General features: G+C 44.3%; 1 protein-coding gene across 1 annotated transcript in view; it reads right to left on the bottom strand.

Annotated features, from left to right (window-relative positions):
• Positions 1–21,931, bottom strand: part of Bcorl1 (BCL6 corepressor like 1) — a 63,484-nt gene that overhangs the window by 38,238 nt on the left and 3,315 nt on the right. Inside the window, exons 3-4 of the mRNA XM_029534223.1 lie at positions 6,073–6,202; positions 187–277 (exon numbers count right to left, since the gene is read on the bottom strand). Of these exons, the coding sequence (XP_029390083.1) occupies positions 187–277; positions 6,073–6,158 (177 nt within the window). The 5' untranslated portion in view covers positions 6,159–6,202. The remainder of the gene's footprint in view (positions 1–186; positions 278–6,072; positions 6,203–21,931) is intronic.

Below are 21,931 nucleotides of genomic sequence, written 5' to 3'. Positions count from 1 at the left end.
AAGTACCTGCTGGTCCTCTCGACAACTCAACCAACTGCAAAGTACAGGGCATGCGCAGAGCCGTTTCTGTCTCACCTACAGCAACTTGTATCTTCTTGCTCCCATTCTCAGGAAGGCCAAACTAGGCACATGGTCCAAGAAGCTCACCCTTTGATGGGTAGCGTGTGACAGCATATAGCTCCTTACCTTGGAAAAACTGCTGCTGACACAAAACTCCTGAGATCCAAAGTGCTGGCAGCCACCTGTCGTGGACTCCTCATCAGAAAGAGGTGCTCTTCTGGCAGGGAAGACACAGCAGAAAAGGCAGATAAGGCCCGGACTTAGAGCACTGACACTTCTAGGTCTTGCCTGCCTAGCTTTCCAAACCCTCCTGTCTCACTTCCATGGTGACCTCGGGGGATGGCAGAGGACGAGGAGCTGAACAAGGCAAAGCGGAGCCATCACACGCAGCTTTGCAAGTTGCTGAAGAGGAGGAGCCTTGTCTGACCAGAATTTGGGGGTTACTCATCCTGCTTCCTAGTGTTCTCACCAAACGTGCAGATGAGCCCCACCTTAGCACCTTCTCCTTTCCCCTGGAGCTTAACCATCAAGTTGACCATTCAATCCAGGATATCTAAGGCATTGCCCAAAAGGAGAGAGATGTAACCCAGAAGCCTCAAGGGCACACAAATTAGTTTTATTTTAGATCCAATCTTGTTTCAAGTCTATATGGGAAGTGGCATTCAGGGTAAACCTCTTCTTAAGCGACTCTCCACTCCCACTGTGCTTTCCAATCTAGTCAAAAACTGAATCCTTCGCTCCCCCATTGGGCAGGGCGGGCCTGAAGCCCATCCACACTCTCATTTACAGCGCTGATTTGAGGCCATCTGGTCACTGACACCAAGAGGCTCTTTAAAACTACGATATTTAGCTGAGCATGTGTCCCGTCTGTAATCTGAGTATTTAGGAAGTAGAGACAGGAAGGTAAGGAATTCAGTCAGTTGGGCCACAGAAGATCCTGTCTCAAACAACAGGGAAAATGCAGTGGACTGGTGATACGTGGCTTTTTAAATCCTGGCACCCAGGAGGCAGAAGCAGGTGGATCTCTTTGAGGTCAAGGCCAGCTTAGGCTCAGCAAGCCTATACAGTAAGATCCTGTCTTACTTTAAAACCCAGCAAAGCAAAGCAAACACTTCTTTTTTTTCTCCAAAGGAGCATTTCTAGAAGTCAACCTGACTCCAGGCAGCAAGTTCTCTTCTCATAGTACACGGGGCACACCTTCCTTTTGGCCTCTCTGCATCACCACATCCTCTCTCCTCCCAAAGGGAGCCCCTCAAAGCCACAGACTCTATATTTCTATTGGTATGTGCCATAAGTAAAGGCTAAAGGCCAGAAAGCTGGATCTCAAAGGAGAAAAATTCAACCTTAACCCCCTCCCCCAAAACTGCTCAAGAAAAATTCTCTAAACTTCATGTAAGAATCCTAAAACATATTCCATTTGACAAAACGAACAAATAAAAGGATCACACCACTCAAGTAAAGTCGGAAGGACAAGTGGCTGCTGGCCGCTTTAAGTGCAGCAGGAACCTGGCCCCTGTGCTCAGGAGCCCTATCAATAGGGCAGCCGCCTGGGTGGGAGTGGCTGCAGAGGAGGTAGGGGGGTCAAAGAACAAAGCTGCAGCAAGTTTTCTGGGTGGGCAAAGCACAGGGCTGCTCTGCCTGCTCTTTGTTTGGGTTTGCCTGCCATCTTTGGAGCCCTGCCAGAAATCCAATACAGCCCATGGAGAAAAGTCAGTGTCTGCCTTAGCGACCACACTCTACTCTAAAGGGTATTTGGGGGTGCCTGCAGTCAACTCCAGCAAGGAGGAGCACCCCTGCAAATAACTCCCTCCCTCTGACTGAAACACAGACTCTTAAACTGTACCTGGGGCAAGAGAAGCAAGAATGGCAATGAGGATCAGAGCCGGCTCCAGAAGGGGCTAATCAAGAGGGAAAGGCTTGTCCCCTTTAACAAACAGCTAGGATGGCAGAAATGGGAGGGTTCCACCACTGGAAATGACTGCTGGTAACACACAGGACTGTGAGGCAAGGGCTTTGGACCGCAGTTAGGGGTCTTGAAGAAGAGGAGAGACGGAGGGCCCCAGAGAAAGGGAAAACACACTTCTCACATCAACTCCTGAGAGACCAGAAAAGCAGGACCTATATGTAGCCAGCCTTGGGCTGAAGAAGCATGTTCCAACTAGACTCTCCGGGGATGGTTTAGGGGGAGGGCTTTGGTAGCGGCGGGAGCAGCAGTCTCTCCCCCCCACAACTCCACATGGGAAGGCACTATTTGTTTACATTCTTTCTCCTCCTGACCCCTCCACTCCCTCCGGCTTGGTGGGCTCCTCCTAGGGCAGAAATTCTGCTCCGAAGAAGAAAGCAGAAGCTATGTTCTCGCAAGCCAGCAGTTAGCAGCGAAGCCTAGAGCCAGGCAGAGAGGCTGGTGGTGGCAGCAGAGGCAGCACTTCTGGCCACTCCAGCCATGCCTAAGCTGCAGCACCAGCCCCACCCCCCAAGCTCGGGGAGGAAAATGTGTGCGATGGTGTTTCAAATCCTCTGAGGGGGATGCAAAGCTGAGCAAATATTTAAAAAATAAATAAATAAATAAATCAACCCATGCTCCACTGAGAGAGGAGCCTGGGATCAGGAAGGCAGGGGAGGGAGCTGGGTTAACTGAGCCAGGTTATGGGGATACAGGTGAGGGGGGAAACAGACCCAAAGAGGCTCCACTGTTTCTTCTCACCAGAAGACAGCTGGCGTGCTCAAGGCTTTATTGAACTTAACCCAAACCAGCCGCCATCTCTCAGGGCCATTTTCCTAATTATTAAAGATTAACACCAGGACCTGCCACATTGGAACGGTTTCCAGTTCCTGTTGGGCCTGGGACAATATCTAAGAGAAATATCCAACCCAGAATGCATGAGGCACACCTTACCTACCTACCAACCCCTGAGACTTCACCAGAACCCCCTTCTCTCCAGCCAAGGCCTTCCCCTAACAATCAAGGGTGCACGGATACTGGCCCTCACCTCGAACTCCTAATCACATCTCTAGCCTGGCCTCAGGTGACACTGTCCTCTGATATTCCCAAGGAATACATCATTCTTCCGGCTAGTCTCCATAGGACCTGCTCACACCAGTCCATAGACTTCAAGAGCAATGTATGAAGGCGTACTACCAGTTTGCTCTTGTATTACATACATGTGTATTGAATGAAGGAATGAACTAATGCTAGAGGCAAGCAAGACGATTTAGCTGGAGGTTTGACTAAAGCTGACAGATCACCTAGAGTAGTCAAAAAGGCTGATTTATGACTTCTGTTCTATATGCCCCAACCATATTTGATAAACCTGGTGGACTGCTACGATGTAATTTTAAGTTTATCCCTAAAAACAGCTTTATACCTCAAATTTGTAAGGTCTACAAGTTGGAAAGGATGGAGGAAGATGGTTTTTACATAGGGTAAAGCTGGGCTTGGTGGTATATGCATGTAATCATAGTACTTGAGAGGCTAAGGCAGGAAGATTTTCTTCCTGTGCTACATAGCAAGGCCTTGTCTTTAAAATGGGGGTGGGACTGGGGGATGGAGAGATGTTCGGCAGTTATGAGCACTTCCTACTCTTCAAAAGGACCTGGTTTTAATTCCCAACACCCACCCAGATCCTCACAACCATCTGCAAGTCCTGTTCTGGGGGATCTGATGCCCTCTTTTTGATCTCTATGGGCCCAAGGCGTGCACATGGTGTAGAGACATACATGGAGGTGAAGCATGCACACAGAGAAATATATTGTGTGTGTGTGATGTGTACTATATATGTTATGATATGCACGGTAGCTCACACATGACATTTAGCATGCAGTCTGAAGCAGGAAGGCCGCTACAAGGCTGAGGTCTCCCTAAGCTCTGATGTAAGCTCCAGGCCAGCCTGGGGAACACACAGAAAGAGACCCTGTCTCAAAAAAGAACAAAAAGTATATAGGATGAGATTACATTTGGAAATCAGCTGTAACACAGCCTAGACGGTAGTAAGAAGGTGACAAAGGGTAGATGGGATCAGAAATGACAATGCTTAAAAAAAAATCATCTTAACCACTGGGCATATTGGGTAATTTAGCATCCCAAGAAAGGTCTGTAAAAAGAGAAAATCAGATTTCGCATCTACCTCTGACTCCCTTCTTGCAAGGAATACAACAGAGACAGAGAGGGAACAAGGTAATTTATCCAGTGCTTTTTAATTTCCCAGGTTGGCCTTGTTTTACAGAGACAGGGTCTCACTTTGGTAGACAAGGCTAGCCTAAAACTTAATAGGCAGCCCAGGCTGGTCTCAAACCCCAGGTCCTCCTGCCATTACCTCCCGGGTCCTAGGATTATAGATGTGAGTAAGCACACCTTGCTTGTGCACTACCTTCATGAAGGCTCAGGCGCACAGCTCAATATCAGCTCCAACTACTTGTAACTGTAATGCAGCCTGTCTGTGCGAGCTCACAAACCACCCACCATCCTGCCTTGCCAAGAGCATCTCTTAGAATATTCTAAGAACATACCTCACGCACAAAGGGAGATACTTCTTTTCTGCTGTCTCTCAGAAGAATTTCGCCTTATTTTCCTTAGTCTTGATTTTTGTATTCTAAAATTAAGTTCCTTTTTTAAGTCCATCTCTAACACATTCCTCAGAACAGGGACCATTAAGCTATCAGGTGCGAATGGATTAAGAAAATAAAAAAGTCTATTCTAACCTTAACCTCAGACAAGTATACACTTCTCTATTTAGGAAAAGAAAAAAAAATGACTGCTATAAAAACATGAAGCTGAAGGTGTAGCTCAGAGGTTTAGAACATACTCAGCACTCAGGATTCCCAGTATCCCATCCGTAGACACACACACACACACACACACACACACACAGAGAGAGAGAGAGAGAGAGAGAGAGAGAGAGAGAGAGAGAGAGAGAATATAAAAACAAAGATAGTCTCTTTTTCCCTTCAAAACTATCAGCATTACTTTCCCGACATACAAATACTTTTTAGAATTACTTGAGAAACTCTGGATCTATTTTTTTACTTCCCTCTTTGTTTATTTTGGGTGTAAGGTGGCACAGTTATGTGTGATTGTGGACATCAGAGGACAGCTTGTGGGACTTCCTTCTCCTCTTACACTTAGTGGGTTCTGGGGACCTAACTCGGGTTGTCAGGCTTGGAGGCAAGCATTTTTACCCAGTAAACCATCTTAACAGACCTAAACCAGGGTCTATTTTTTTTTTCTTTTTAAAGACTGCCAATCTTAAATTGGAGGGGAGAATCCTATCAGAATTCCTCTGGCATGTTTAAATTGAAATAGCCAATGGATTAAAACACCAACAGGCATGGCAGAACAATCTCTTGAAGTTTGAAGAGGCCTTATAACCACCATACAGAGCATCGTGGCCAAGGAGGATAAAAGGAAAATATCAACTCCGAAAGGCAATTGGATAGCCTTGGTATGATGCATAATTTTAAAAGGGCCTCTCTTAAACAATCAAATATCAGAAACTGAAACATGGACACACAGACCAGACAGGCATCACTAACTGAACTTTACATTAAAGTTATGGCCAGCAACCTCATCTTCCTTTAATATGTCATAAGGTCTTCCTGACATATTTTAGTAGCTTCTTGAGGTAGGAAGAACTGGCCCCCAGAATTCTGATGACCTGCCCCCCACCATAAAGCTGCATGATGAGACCAACTTTCTTCTAAGCCCTGGACAAGAACTGAAAACATCTTACATGAACTTTTGAACACCAAACTTTGACCTAAGAATCAGAAACTACGGGCATCCGAGCTTTTCTTTACTCCACAATGTTAGGGTTCTTTATCACTAGACAGATAATACTAGGTGGCAAATGTCATCTGATAGTTTCTTCATCTTCAGTGCAACAGGGACAGTGTGGTAGAGCAGGTGACCCCCATGTTTTAGGAAAATCAGAAACAAACCAGATTCTTGTCCCCAGGTCCAACCCCTACCTGGGACTAGGTACAACTTATCTAAGGATGCCACGTTGGCAACCTTACCTCTCCTCGTTGATGCCACACATGCGAATCCGGTCAGAACTGGTCCAGTTGTGCACGCCGCTGTAGAGCGGTGCTGTAGAGATCATGACAGCCACTCACCACCAGATAGGATCTGCTGTGGCCACTCCCCCTGGGGGAAAAGAATACCAAAAAGTTAAAGCTGAGAACAAGTATAGCTGCCTTAACCATCTTTTACACGGAAACATTTAAATGAAGGCAATCGTGGCCTCAAAGTGCTAAAGTGATCACTCTCACAAGCCAGCCTGCTATGGGAAATGAAGGTCCAAATAAGGCAAAGTTCACAGCAGCTTTCTAGGAACCCACACTCAGGATGGAGATGAGGACACTGTCAATCACCAGAGACACATATGCTTGAATGTTTGAGGAAGTTGAATCTGCTGCATACAGTTAAGGGACAGTGTATTTTCTACATACATTTAGCCTAAGCACATCCAGTTAGAGTGCTGCGTCCATACCTAAGCAACAAGTGAAGTGAGAGACAACTAGGGGTCTTCTTCTGCTCCTGCTCTCTAATGTATGGGGAGGGAAGGATCTGAGTTACATGGTCAATTTAAGCTCTCCAGGGGAAGCACACACTTTCTTTAGGAGCCTTTCAGAAGTACTCTGCTCTGCTTCCAAGTTCATCCCAATACATCTATGTAAGGTGTAGAAAGCTCCCACCAAATTAGGTGCAGTACCCTTTGTACTCTGGCCACAAACGAATGAACAAAGACAAGCCTCCATCAAGAACCACACATTTCTATCCTTGTCCTTTCCTATTAATCCCCACCGTGGCTTACTAACCCCTTCATGAGCCAAAGTCTAGTTCTTGCTACTGACAATCATCACATAGCCATTTCATCTTTGATAGAAAAAGGGAGATCAAGAAAAATAGCTTTGTCTGGTGAGCCTGTTGTGTTAACCTATTAGCTAAAATCATCATTCAGCCAATTTCAACTGAACAGAACCCTACAGTGACCAGACTTGTCTTCTGTTCTCTGTGTTCCAAAGATGTCATAGTAAAGTACAGTTACATCAGAGATTTGCTCCATTTAGCCTTTCAATTTTCACAGATTGTTCATAGTCAACATAATTCACTCACTCAACAAACATTTGTCTTAGGTCCTAGGGATTCAAGAACTAACAAAACCTTACAAAATATGTACCTGCACAGCACTTGCATTCTAGAGGTAGTGACAAGGACAATATGCACATTAGAGTAATTTGTGTTATAGTACATTCCAAGCTATACAAGGCACACTAAGGAGCCTGGGGACAGTATTGGGGGAGTGAGTGGAGGGGCTATGAGTCACAATCATGCGATCAACATAGACCTCTCCAAGAGGGAATCATTTCAACAACCTAAAGGGTGTGAAGGAATGAGTGATCTACATGTCTAGAGGGAAAGAAAAGTTCTCAAAGCCAGGAGGAGGCTGCCTGCTCAGATCAAGGAAGAGCCAGGAGGTCATCATCATCGTAGCTGGATTCAGGGAAGATGGTAAAGGAAGAACAGCAGAGATGTATCAACCCATCCCCTTCCTTGACTGCATCCTAACCCCACCTCTGTGTCAGCCAACAGGATCTCTTGTCCTTACGCTCCTTTCTTTTTCTTTTTCTTTTTGAATTAAAATTATTTGTATTTTTCCATTAAAATAATTTATTTACTTTACATCCCAAGCACATCCCCCTCCTTCCAGTCCCCTTTCACATTGTCCCTCCCCTCATCTCCCCCTCCCCTTTGTCTCTGAGAAGGGGGAGGTTCCCCTGGGGTATCACCCCAGCACATCAAGTCACTGAAGGACTAGGTACATCCTCTTCCACTGAAGCCAGACAAGGCAGCCCAGCTAGGGAAATAGGATCCATAAGCAGTCAACAGAATTGGGGCTCCCTATTTCCCTCCCCATCTCCACCCCCTAGCCCCCTAATCCTTCCCCCAACTTCTCCACAAGACTTCCTGAGCTTAGTCTAATGTCCAGCTGTGGGTCTCTGCATATGTGTCAGTCAACTGCTGCTCACCCCTTTTCTTTATACTTCCCTTCTCCAGCGGTTCCTGGCTTAGTGCTGCCTGGTTCTCTATACATGGTCCTCCTGCTATCTACCCCAGAAACCTTGGTGTTCACTGAAAATGAGCCTTCACTTTAATCTTCCTTCTCTTAGTACCTCTTCCTTCTTCCTCTTTTCTAATTCTTCTCTCCCAACCTCTCCTTGCTCTCTTCTTCACTCTCCTCATTTCTCTCTCTAATCCTTCTCTCAGATGTCTTGTGCTCCCTTCCCTTTTCTGGGAACTCTCTGAGCACAGCCTCTTCCAATTTCCCTTCCTGCCTCTCTTCCCAGGCTCCCCCTTCCTGTGTCTCTTCCCCCTCCTCCCCCTCCTCCTCCTCACCACTTCCCTGGTTCCTCTTTAGTCTCTCAGTCTCATTACCTACCTCCCTTCCAGTCTTTCCCACCCTCACTTCTGTCTCCCTCTATCATCTTTCTGCCAGTCTCCAATTCTTGCTTCTGGGTCTCTTTCTGTGTCTCCCCTTTAAGCAACCCTTACCCTCCATCTCTCTCAGCTCTCACAAATTCAGTTCACCCCTAGATGGACTGGTCACTGTCATATGGACGTCTCTAACCCTGACCTCTCTCCATAGGCCCAGAGCAAAATTCCAGATGCCAGCAACTTGCAGTTAACTGGATGTCCACCAAGCCTCTCAAATCCAAGAGATCTCGGAGTGGACTCATTATCTGTCCCCATAAATGTACTCTGCAGCCCATCCACCATGCCCAGCCACTGCATGCTTCCTCGGTTACTAGCACTTCTGTCCCCTTGCTTGAAATTTCAACTCCTCTCCCCATCACCCTGATCAAATCAGGAGTCAGGTCTTGATAAAGCCAATTCCTTCTCTCTTTCTGCCCCTCTTGCCACTGCCCTAGTACAGGCCTTCATCATCTCACCCCAGGAACATTATACTGGCCTCTTAACTGCTCTCTTAGCCTCCCATCGCTTGATTCCACAATCAATTCATCTTCTGAATCGCTGCTTCGATCACACCTCCCTACTCTCGTCAAAAGCCATCAGAATCAAGGCAGCACCCAAGGCAGAATTCTTCGGACAGCCTTCAGAGCCCTTGGGTCCTTGCCTCAAACCTCTGCATGTTCCTCTTCTGCTGCATCTAGCCCTTTGCCTGCCATCCTTGGCACCCCAGCTCCTGGCCACCTAGTTTCAGGACTCTGCCATTTCTGCACTCTGAGATGGCCTCCCCCTGTGCCTCTTCTTCCCCAGCTACCATCCCTCAAAGCCTAGCTCAAATGTCATTGTGTCACTCCCCTAGCCTCAGCCCATGAACCGTTGACTCCTCCCTTTCTGGCGCTCCTCTTCCTTTTTTCTCCTCTGTCTTCTCTTTTCTTCCTTCTTCCCTCTGGCCTAGCACTGGCTCTCCTCTGCTATGAGTTAGCAGGGGACCTAGCACATGTGTCTCTCCAGCACAGGATCAGCTCTGCAGTTAAGGAATAACTTTCTTTTTCCCCCCTGGTCTTTGGCTCTTCTGTAATACTTTACACATAGTAAGGACTCGATAAATACATGTTATATGGGGCTGAATTCTAGATGAGAACTGAGGTGATGATCCTGAGAAATCACTAGAAGCAAAATGAACTAAAATGAAAAAGTGTCTACCAACGCTTGCTTACTATTAAAAAAAAATCCATGCATTATCTATATAGTGCACTTTGCTCAAAGTTGCTGGATTCTGCCTCAGTTCACCATTTTTGCCCTACTTTACACCTCTGTAAATTGCAAGTAGCTGATGGATATACAAACTCTGTCATGGTTCCATAAAGTTGGGATTGATCTCCTGCCCCAACCTCTGCCTCACTGTGGAAAACCCAGTTTTACCTCCATTTACATCCAATTTCTTTACTCCACATAAATTTGTAATTCTTGACTTTTTCCTTACAGTAGCTATAACATGTCTAGCTTTCTCATTAATTAGGAAGAAAAATATGACCCTTATCATGTGTTCACTTTTCAGTATTTGGAGAGTCATAATGCCTCCTTACCTTTTCCTGAAGATTACCTTTTAACATTACTAACATTGGGACAATTTTAGAAACGATTTTAACAAAGACCCTATTCCCTAGGCTTAGTGGTACGTGTACTGCAAAATGGACTGAGAGTTCAAGGCCAGCTTGGGCTTCATAAGGAAACAGTACATGGCTTTAATCCCAGCACTCAGAAGGCAGAGGCAGGTGGATCTCTCTGAATTCGAGGCCAGTCTGGTCTGCAAAGGGAGTTCCAGAACAGCGAGGACTACACAGAAAACCTTATCTCAGAGATCCAACTGCTTCTACCTCCCTAGTGCTGGGACTGAAGGTGTGTGCTACCACCACCATTGAGTCCAACCACATGATTTTTCACTCAGAATTATTTCTGTTCTGTGTTGAAGAGATAAGCTGTTTGCAGGTCCAGGACAGAAGTCAAAGGGGGATTCTCAGTGTTTGGAAACAGCAATAGACCAAACATCCCCTAGATAAAGAGCTTTTAGGCCCAACAAAACATGAAAGGAAAGGTAGGGGCAAAACAAATAAAACGGAAGCTAAAGTCAAACATGGTCATGATGTAGTGTGTAACAACATAGAGAGCAAAACTGACTCTGGATGCCTCTGCTTTCAGAAAATCTTTTTTAAAATTGACTTTCAATTTCTAAAAAGTGTGTGTGTGTATGCGTGTGTATGGATATGTACTTATGAGTGCAGACACCAGAAGGCGTTGAATCCCTGAAGCTGGAGTTAGAAAAGTCACTATAGGCCACCTGATTTGGGTGCTGGGAATCAAATTCTGTCTTCTGTAAGAGCAGTAATGTTCTTCTTGACCACTGAACCTTCTCTCTAGCCCTCATGAAATCTTGAAAATTGGGCATCCTCTTAAATCTTGGCCTTGTAACATTTCTCCTGATTTTATCAGAGCAGGACTCCTGACCATCTGAAGTCCACTGTTGCTAATTAACAGTAGTCTTTGTGCTCAAGGGGTAGAAAGCAGCAGACACACAAGCAGGACACTGAACTAAGTGGCCTACATAAGAAGGCAAGATTCATGTAGCAAGAGAAAAAGCCAATGGGAGCATCAAATGCTGCACTAGGAAACAGGCTTCCGCTGGCAAAGGAGTAGCCAGGGCCAGAACAGTCAATGCAAACCAGTGTTTCCCAAGCCAAGGTCCCCGAGGAGCTGCTTCCAAATAGTATCTTAGGTCTCAGCTCCACACATTCTGATTCAGTAAGCCTAGGATTTTGTTTTGCTACATCCTACCCAATCAAGTTAGCAATCACTCACTATAAAGCTCACCATAAGGTACACAGGGGAGGTGAGCAGAAAAAGAAAAACCTTACAAACGCACATGATCCACACGCTTCCACTCACTGTACCCACAGGGATAGTCTCATTCTCTCTTCTTCCTTCTCTCTTTCTTTGCCCACAAGTGAAGGCAAAGTTCTGAAAAGGAACTTGGAAGAAACCTGGTAATCCCAAGTGACCCAGAAATCACAGGCACAGGGATATGAAATACCTCAAAGGGTTTTCCCAGGTGTCACAACTATGTAATTGTTAGAAATAAGCTGCATGACTCAAGAGTCAAATGCTGCCACTGCCTGCAAAGCAATGAGTGGGACCACTGTAAACTATCTTCACTTTGGTCAAAGTCACTCAAAAAGTCTTATCTAACTCATGATAAGGACAAAGAAGAACACATGTTCCACATGCTCAAAGCAGCAAGTGTGCCTGAAAAAAAAGGCAACTTAGCCATTCAGGATGCCTATGTAGCTAGCAGCAGAGACTGACTGGGATCCTAGGAAATGTGTCTAGCAAGAAGGCCGAATAGAGTGCGCCATCAGACATAATGGCCATACTAGAGTAGGGAACACCAAGACAGGAATGGAGTAATGGGAGAGCACTAATGTTAACACAGTGAAAAGAGTAGGTAAGCTGAAACTGAATAGGGAGAAGGGGATCCATGGTGTAGAGAGCTGGAGAGAGAGAGAGAGAGAGAGAGAGAGAGAGAGAGAGAGAGAGAGAGAGAGAGAGAGAGATGCAAAAGCAAAGACAATATGCTAGAAGCTAGAGCATGGAAAGAAGAGGCCACACCATGACACACGGCAACCAAACGGGAAAAATGAAATAGGGGAACCTGAAAGATTTCACCATCATGGGCCAAACTGAAATACTGTGGGGAAGCACGGAAGCATTTTAGAAAAGCTTAAAGAGAATATGTTATCAAAAAAAAAAAAAAAAAAGGAAGAAGAGGTTCTATATAACGAGTTATGCCCCCAGTCAGGGTTAGGGGCATCACTAATAGGAAATGAGCAGCCCTAAAATACCAAGATTTTACCAAAGGGAAGAATCTGTTTTGAAAGGAAGATGACAAAAGCCGATTCCACAACAATTAAAAGCCAAGCACTGCTAAACTGTGGTGTCCAGCACCTTTAATCCCAGCATTTTGAGGGTATTGACAGATAGGGATCTTTAAGTTCAAGGCTAGCCTGGTCTACAGTATAAGTCCCAGGACAACCAAGGCTACATAAGAGAAACCCTGTCTCAAAAACAAAACCAATAAACAAAAGAGCAAAGTAACAGAGCAAGAATCTGTCAAATATTATCTACATGAAAGTAGATAATGGGTTTTTGTTTATCAACTTGGGGTCTTGTGGTTCGTTTGTTTTGTTTTGAGATGGATTTTCACAACACTCAGACTGGCCCCAGAGTTACTATAGAGCTGACTCTGGCCTTGAATTACTGATCTGCCTGCTTCTGTCTCCTGAGTGTTAGAACTGCAGGTATATGCCACCTCACCTGGCTTGCTTGTTGATTTTGGAAACAACATTTTGATATGAATTCCAGTTTGGCCCCTTACCCATACTATGTAGCCCAGGCTGGTCTTAAACACGAGGCAGTCTTCATTTCTTAGCTTTCTATGTGCTTTGGTTACAGACATAATCCACCACAAATGGTGTTTTAAAAGTTTCTAACCTCGAATCTGTCGAAATCTTCATTTCTCCCTTTGTGATCAAAGACCCAATTAGTGATGGGCAAAGGTGGTGGTAGATACACAGGTCACATCAGACTCTCTAACCAATGTGTGACGCCTTCCTGTTCTTTGTGGCTGAGCTCAACATCAGGACAGGGTCTCAGGTAAAAACAAGTCTGGCAGTACTCTCTCAGACTCCTTTTGGCCTACATTGTTAGTGACCTTTGACCTGGAAGCAATTATGACTTAAAAAAACAAAACAAAACAAAACAAAACAACCAGGAAATATTCATCTTGAAGCTTGGTCCTAAATCTGTCCTTGAGATTATAGGTGTGGCCAGTAGACAGTTTAAGAAGGAGGGTTGGGCTGGTGGTGACTAATGAAAGAAAACTAACTTTGGGTCCGACTGTTCTGATAGAAATGCAGGACTTTGGGCAATACTCTTATAAGAAGAAAACTTTAAAAAGGCAAAGGAAAGGGTACCCTACCAGCTCACTTTGGGAAAAGCAGCATCACTGTTCTGCCTCCTTCCTTGTGTATTGAACAGGATATTAACAACACTTGTGCTTCCCCATTTAATTACAAACCTCAAACTTTAACCCAATGATAATGTTTGCTCCCACTGAAAGTGTTCTGTTTTAGTGATTTCCCATGGAAGAATGTTCTTCTATTCTGCTACCTGCCCTCCCTCATACCTATATCCCCCTCATCTCTTCTAGCTACTAATCAGCTGTCATCCCTGAAACCTGCTTTCCTGTGCTTCCCTTCTACCACCATGTGATAGCACACACACAAGGATCAACCAGAAACAATCCACTCAAGAATATAACACCTTTTTTTTTTCTTTACTGTCCATTTTATCTAACTAAATCTATTCTAACATTTTCTGGCTCACTTAAGTTTGGTTTTTCTTTCTTTTATTCTGAATATGTCCACTGGTGTCTATCATAAGAGACCAGACTCAGGGGATATTGCATTTCTTCCAAGATATAATTCTTGTATTTAACAAGAAGACTTAAGAAATTACCTGTATATGATTCTAGCATGGATACCTTCATAGACTCCTTGGGTACCACCATGTTTAAAACATGTGCCTATAAACATTTATGAGACTGGATACAAAGGAAAGTTAACTATTAAACACATGAGAGCTTACTCATTCTGATGAATTTAGTTACCTTGGGAGGCTGGACAGTCACCTCAGTAACTAGACGGCCAAGGCTTACAATTTTCCACAGAGCTTCTGAGAGCACTAACATGGAATTCTAACTATTATATACACCCTTTCGATCTCTTCACTACTGTAGGTGCTAAAAACCCCATGCTTTTAGAGGTGACTTGTATTTAGGAACAGCCATAATCCATTCATGACATAGGTGTGGAGGTATAAACCTAGAACTTAGAAAGGTTAGTTTTTTGCCAGCCTGGACTATGCTGGTGTTATATTCTTGAGTGGATTGTTTCTGGTTGATCCTTGTGTGTGTGCTATCACATGGTGGTAGAAGGGAAGCACAGGAAAGCAGGTTTCAGGGATGACAGCTGATTAGTAGCTAGAAGAGATGAGGGGATATAGGTATGAGGGAGGGCAGGTAGACAGCCTGGTTCAGAGACAGCCTGTAACACATAGTGAGACCCTGTCTCAAAAAGAAAAAGAGGAGAAGAAAGAAGAGGAGGGAGGAGGAAGAGGAAGAGGAAGAGGAGGAAGATGAATGTAATCAGATAGCAAGAGTATTAGAGCCCTCTAACCACTGTCCCATCACCTGGAACAGTGATGTACTACAGGACCCATAGCCTAAACTATGGTAGAAACCTTAACGAATACCCCCCTTCTCCATTTCTCAGCCACCTCAAGACCATCTCACTATGCCAAATAATATATTCGTCTTATTAGTTAAGAACTGAGCATAACACAGAAGCACTTGCAGGGGCCAGAGGTCATATATTTTGAGGATGAAGTGAACCAAAACCGAAGTTTTCATTTTACTTCCATTTTCATGCCATCAGATTGCTTTAGCGCATCTACACTCTGCCTTGATTTTCCTTCTTACTATTCAAACACTATTCCTTTTCTTTTCCTGTAGTAAAAGAAACTTATTTGTTCTATTTAGGAAAAATATATTGTATTAAGAAAAATATATCATTGTATTAATAACTTTATACTAAAATCAAGCTCCAGCTAATAAGATTTTATACAGCTGGCTTAGAAAGATGGCTTAGCAGTTAAGAATACTCCCTGCTCTTCCAGAGGACTAGAGTTTGGTTCTCAGTACCTATGTCAAATGGCTAACAACTGCCTGGTAACTGTATCTCAAGGGAGTCCAATGATTTTTCTGTCCTCTGTAGGCACTGCACACATGTATGCACACACATACGCACACACACCATTGCACTTATATAGACACATGCAGAGAGAGACAGAGACAGAGAGAAACAGAGGGGATAAATCCTTTAAAAGTTTTTGTGTAACTTCTACATGTCACAGATACCTACAAAACTGAAGTCAGCATTATAAAATCAATCAGCAAAGCTACTTCAGCAAGACATCTACGTAAATAGAAACATTTTGTGAGACTTCTAATTTCTGTTAATCCAAAAATAAGAGTTGGCTTTCCTCCATCTTGGTCTTCAGCAGGTCTCTGAAAACATTTAGTATACTGTACTTATGATATGGACTTTTTCATGTAAAGGGGATTCCTCCTCATCTAAGTTTTGCTTCTGTAAACCTCTCCTAGACCGTGAATGTACATGAATATTTGGAGACACCATTATCAGGTTACTTTTTCTGTTCTTTTATCTGAAGATGAGGCTCTGCTATGACTACATAGATTATATATATAATTCATTGGAAGCTATTATTTTATTTTTATCCCTCTTATTACACAGTATGCAAACTCCATGACTCACTCTGCTACCCACCTATAGATTTACTAGCCCCCTCCCAACAGGGTCTAGCATAATATAAGGCACACAATATGGGCTCAATAGCTTGCTAAAATAAACTACTAGGGAAAACCACCATTTTTCTATGTCATATAGAGACCAGGTACCCAGGTAGAAATATTTAAGCACAACGTTGTATACCTGCAGTCCCAGCTACTCAGGAGACTGAGGCAGGAAGACTTGAATGCACAAGTTCAAGACTAGCCTGAGCAATACAATGAGACATTGTCTCAAAAGCAAAACAAAACATGGCCAGTGAGATGCACTTGCCACCAAGCCTCATGACCTGAATTTAATCCCTGGGACCCACATGGTGGGAGGAAAGAGCCAACTCCTGCAAGCTGTCGTGCACGTGCACACACATGTTCATTCCCGTGCACACGCACATCAAATAAACAAAACAGCACTGCATGAAAGTCTTTCTTTTACTGCCTTGCTCTCTTGTCAACTCTACTCCTACTTTATTTCTACAATAAAGAGAAACACAGAACTCAACTAAAATTGTGCCAAGCAAAATAATAAATCGACTCCCCAACTATCCTGGTGTGCTGTACCCACAGCTACCTTTTAAACCCAGGTGACTTATGGACTACCAGTAGATGTGTGCTCAGGGAACAGCCATAATATTTGCCTAAACAGAATAAAAATAGGCTGGTAAACCTCAGGGGTAGAGGACAGGTAAAGAATAACAATGCATTTTCTAAATCAAACAGAAAAACCGTTAATTTGTCAGCCAATCTGCTGTTTTCAATTGGCCTGTCCTCAGTCTCTCCCTGTATTGGCAAAACTAACAGAGACCCAATTGTTGACACCAAAGTCCACTCCAGCTGCAGAGAGGAGATCTACTTTGAAGGCCACTGTTTTTCCTTTGCCCAGAAAGTTTGGTTTGGGGAACCCAGAGCTTTCTTCAGTATTATTCTCTCCCATTCAATCACTGATGAGCATCTTTATCATCGAAGCACATCAGCTATGGGTTCTATCAGCTTTCAGAGCATTTCCAGAGACAGCTAGAACACTTAACTAGGCATAATATAACACAACAGTCTTTTACTGGAAGCAGTATTTTGGGCTGGAGACATGGCTCAGTGGTTAAGAGTATATATTGCTCTTGCAGAGAACCCTAGTTAAGTTCCCAGCATCCACATCAGGGAGCTTCAGGGAATTTTCTGGTGTAAAAGTAAAGACTCTTCATGAGAAAATATATTCAATCCTCTCATAGATCCAAGTCTTCAGTGAATCTCCTCCTTGGGATCATATTTGTGTATTATACATTTCACAGAACTCAGAAAAAGAAAGATCTCCTTGATGTTCTCATACCCCTGCAATGGCAAAATTCTACTGTAGCTTTAAATGGAATCAACACTAAGATATATCTTAGTAATGAGGTAAGCAAATTTTGTTTCTTAGCAGATAGTAATGATGCTTCAAACCCAAAGCTGCTGCTACACAGAATTCAGTCCTTCCCAAATCTTTAGCCCAAGTTAAAAATCTTTAAATCCAAATGAAGCCACATCTTGCCTTATTTAACTCTTCTGGGGAAATCTGAAAATCACAGCATTTTACAAATAACAAGTCACATCTTCAAATTCATCACAATTCATCTACCAACAAAGGGAAATACACAACCTCTACACTAGACCTGCAGTTTTCTTTAAAAGTGTGGGGGGGTGGTAGGGAGGAAATTAAGCATAGTATCACCTACTCTTATCCAAGCACTTAGAAGGCAGATCTCTGTGAGTTCAAGGCCAGTCTCATCTCCATAGGCCATATCTCATTTAAAAAAAAAAAAAAAAAGAGAATAAATAAATAAATAAATAGTCAACCTGCCAGGGTATTGTTCCCTGCCTCTCCCCCCATACACATATTCCAAAGTTTTTCTCATTGTTCCTTAACAGATCTACACTTACTCTACTAAAAAATGATCAATTTTTACATGTTTTATGAGGAAAGAGTTGCTACTGCTTTAAAAAAAAAAATACTACAAGAGCTTACTGGAATTTTGGAGACAGAAACAGAGTTACGTTTTGCTCTTGACCAGAACACAACTTTAGTTCCCTAAAAGAACATTTTCAACATAAAAGACCATTTTAAAGTTATGAACATCAGGAAAGGTTATGATTTAGAAAGAGGACAATTTCCTACATTTTACAGACTGGCATGAATAATGCCTGGCTCATATAAGAGATCATATAAAATACTGCCCTAGAATCCCCTAGTGACAGAAAGGTAGATTACTTATTTCCTCCCTCTTTAGCTATCCTGGCACTAAAGATTCGAGCAGACACAGACTCAGACTGACTTCCAATGCTAACATTAAGAAATTTCCTTTCTTAAAAACTCCCACTGATTTAAGTGCCCCCTCTTCCTTCACACAGCCATCCCTGTTTTCTCCCCTTTCCTGGCCAATTAGTAGAAAGTTTCACTCTCTCTAGTCTCTCCATTCCCCTCTAGTGTTCATGTTCCCATCCAAACTCAACACGGAATTCTTGCATGTCTTCGTAAGAGGCTAGCTGACCCTGGGAAAGCTCTATACATCCAACCCAATCCATCCCAGATAGCTCCACCTAGAATTCACAAACCAATGTAAACGTCAAATCCTGATTAGAGTCTCTTTTTTGGTGCCCTTAACTCCACTGTTCAATTCTGGCCCAAGGCTCTCAGGTTCCTGTTCTTTATCCTGTTTGTTTTGCTCTGGAATTTCTATTGCTTACCTCCTTATATCTAGGATTCCTCCAGCTTACAGACTGGAAAAACTGGTGTATTCCCACTTTCTCCTATTCTCCATTCAAGATGGGACCAAGACTCCCCTTTCCCATTCAGAATCTTTATATTCATCTGGATTTCCTAAGAAATGTTTCAGCTTAATCCCAGCTATTCTGTTTCCAGGGTCCTCCCATAGTAGTGACTATCAAAAATTAATCTTTCCACTCCTCAATCCCAGCTTTGAACAGTATCCAAATGCCTCTCTCCTTTGGTTCTTTAATAATCTCCTTTTCTTTCACATCGTAGGGTATTTTTTTTTTTTCTGTTTCAATGCTAAGGCTTGAACTCAGGCCATCACACATTCTAGGCAAGCATTTTACAAGCCCAGCCCACATTGTACATTTTAAATTCTTAATATGGATACTACCTCTCCTTCTTTATGGGTAAATATATTTATATTTCTAAATGCCAGGTTCTTCCTAGCCTATTTTTATCCAAGAACTTCTTTCTTACTCCAGCCTTATCAATTCTAGTACTAAACTGTAGAGAGCCCTAAGGGTTCTTTGAACTTTCTTTGGAAAACATTACCCTGGAGGTTTCAACTTACTGCTTTCTTCTTAGTTAGACCTGACATGGGAACAATGATGCTCATCTTCATCTTCCTTCCCTCATTCCCTGACTTTTTTTGCCTTCCTTCTTTCTAGTGGTAAAACTCATTTGCTCCTATGATTCTGTTTCTCTCAGTAAAGCTCCTCCCTAAAGCTCACAGCACAAATCATGGCTTTAGATCCTCTGCCACCTTCACCAAGCATTTACTTGCTGGGGTAGGGAACTGTATCATGAATAAGGCTCAGATACACACCCCCAGAGAAACCTCCTCTGCTTCCCAAGAGCCTCTAAGCCAGTAAGAAAGAAAGGGAATCTCCAGGATGCCACACATTCTCTCTACCAGTCCTGGCAAATAAATAAATAAATAAATAAATAAATAAATAAATAAATAAATAAATAAATAAATAAATACAGAAGAGTGCCCTTGGTACAGCTCCATTTCTCCTACAACATTCCTCTACTTTGAAAACAGCAAAGCTGGCTAGGAAAGGACTCATTTAGCTTTCCCCTGCCCTATCCCAACAATTAGTTGTCCCTTCCTTATTGCTGTTTTACAGAACTAGTCTATTCAAGCCAGACTTCTGCATCTCTTCCCCTTCCTGTATCTACTAGGTATCTAGCTCTCTTCATCTCAGAGTCAGAATGGAAAGGAACCTACATACTGTTTCTGCAAAGCTAGTAACAGATTCAGAAGGTTTCAAGACAGGCTTTGTCTGTGTAGCCCTGGCCATCCTGGAACTCACTCTGTAGACCAGGCTAGCCTTTTAACTCCAGAGACTCACCTGCCTCTGCCCACTGAGTACTGAGATTAAAGGTCTGTGCCTATAAAGAGTCAGACTTTCAAAAGTCAGTTTTAGAGTGACTTTCCCTTGATTAGTCCATACCCACAAGAGTAAATTTTATTTTTTTCCGAGTGTCTATCTTTTCACTAATGCCTGCACTCAAGTGTACGTGAAAATCCATTAACAAAGTCCATTTTAGTGAGTTTTTGTGCCAAGCCCTGGGGGCTCCCAGCTCCCAGCTCCACCTTAAAATAATCTCCTCAGGTGCAAAAACTACCTGCTACCAATATCCTCATGAACTACTCAAGATGCCCAGGACAATCCTCAAGTGCATAATGATACTTGGGATTCTTTTAACTTGACTCACCATGTCCCTGTTGCTCCCTCTGTTTGGCTTGCTACTTTTGCTTCTGTCAAAATTTTACAGGTTCCTTCTCAACCTTTTACTGCCTTTTGGAGCCTCTGGGTGATTCTTGGAATGGGATTATCTCGTTTAATCCCCAGTGGAATCTTGTAAGTTTCTTTCCTACAGTCATCTTCAGTACCACCAGGTGACATCACATTCGAGTATCCTAAAACTCTGCCCAAATTTAGCTTTGACTTTGCCACCTGCAGTCTCCACAATAAGAAAGGCCCCTCACTGCTAACATTCAAGGACAAGACACACTAAACAGAACAGCACTAGATGACCATTAAAACGGTAACTCCCAGCCATCCTTAGAATTTTATTATGAGCCTAATCAACTTCCAACTCCAAATTCATGCCCCATTTCTTTCCCCATGAAACGTTTCTGCAGTGTGATTCTGAGAAATAGGGTTCTAAGTTGAAAGCCGCATGGGACTAACACTTGAAGCCTTCAAGTGTACCCCAGAAGTCTGACCAAACCTATCTGCAGCTGCCCTCTACCCAGTGTCATAGGGACGACCTCCAAATCGCCTTGAGAGTATTCATCTGTGCCTGGCTTCACAAGCCCCCTTCCCACGGGCATGCAAAGAGCCCCCAAAACGCTGGGCTAGAAGAATGCTCGCCAAGTGAAGCCTGTCCTGACTGTCTAGTCTAGAAACCAGCAAGAATAAGAAAGTATCACCACCGTCGACAGTTTGATCAGGCAACCTTGAAATTTTCAAAACAATGCAACAAAAACACAGTGCTTCTAATGGGTAGAGGAGGGGAAGCTTGAGCAGCTTGAGCGGAACAGAAGGGCACCCCCAAAGGCCTGTGGTGTTGGGCCTCCTGGGTTTGCAGCGTGCTTCCCTCCCGCCTTTCCCCTCGACCACATCTTTCGATACAACAATCTCCTGCACCTCCATAACACGAAAACCCCAGCCTTGGTGCGGCCGGCTCCTCCCAGCCTTGCCCGGACGTCCCTCTGGCCCAGCCTTCCTCTCCACGGGACCCTGGCGAGGAGGGCCCCCTCCACCGTCCAGTTCACCCCTCTATCCCTTTCCTGGCTTCTGGGCGCCCCCACAAGGCTCCGTCCCGAAGCCGAACCTCCGGGAGCCAAGCCCACGAGACCCGTCGCGGGACCCCCCCCCTTCCTTCTCCCAGCACCTCGTCCTCCACGCACCGGGCCCCCGGGGCTCCTCTTCGTCGTCGTCCTAGCTCGTACCGCCCCCCGTCGGGGACTCCACCCCCAGCCTGCCCCCGCCCGCAGAAAGCCCCCCTCCCCACCGCGCGCCGCCTGCGCCCTCTGCCCCGGCACGGGACTCTCTTTGGCCTCCGTTCCCCGCCCAGAAGCGGCGGCGGCGGCGGCAGCAACGGCGGCGGCGGCCCTAGCAGGAGCAGCGGCGGCGGCAGCGGCAGCAGCGCCGCCCGGGCCCCGCCC

Source organism: Mus pahari, chromosome X (genome assembly GCF_900095145.1).
Source record: "Mus pahari chromosome X, PAHARI_EIJ_v1.1, whole genome shotgun sequence".
Taxonomy (NCBI): Eukaryota; Metazoa; Chordata; class Mammalia; order Rodentia; family Muridae; genus Mus; species Mus pahari.
The sequence above is the reverse complement of the archived record's forward strand: the minus strand, read 5'-3'. Positions and strand labels throughout refer to the sequence as shown.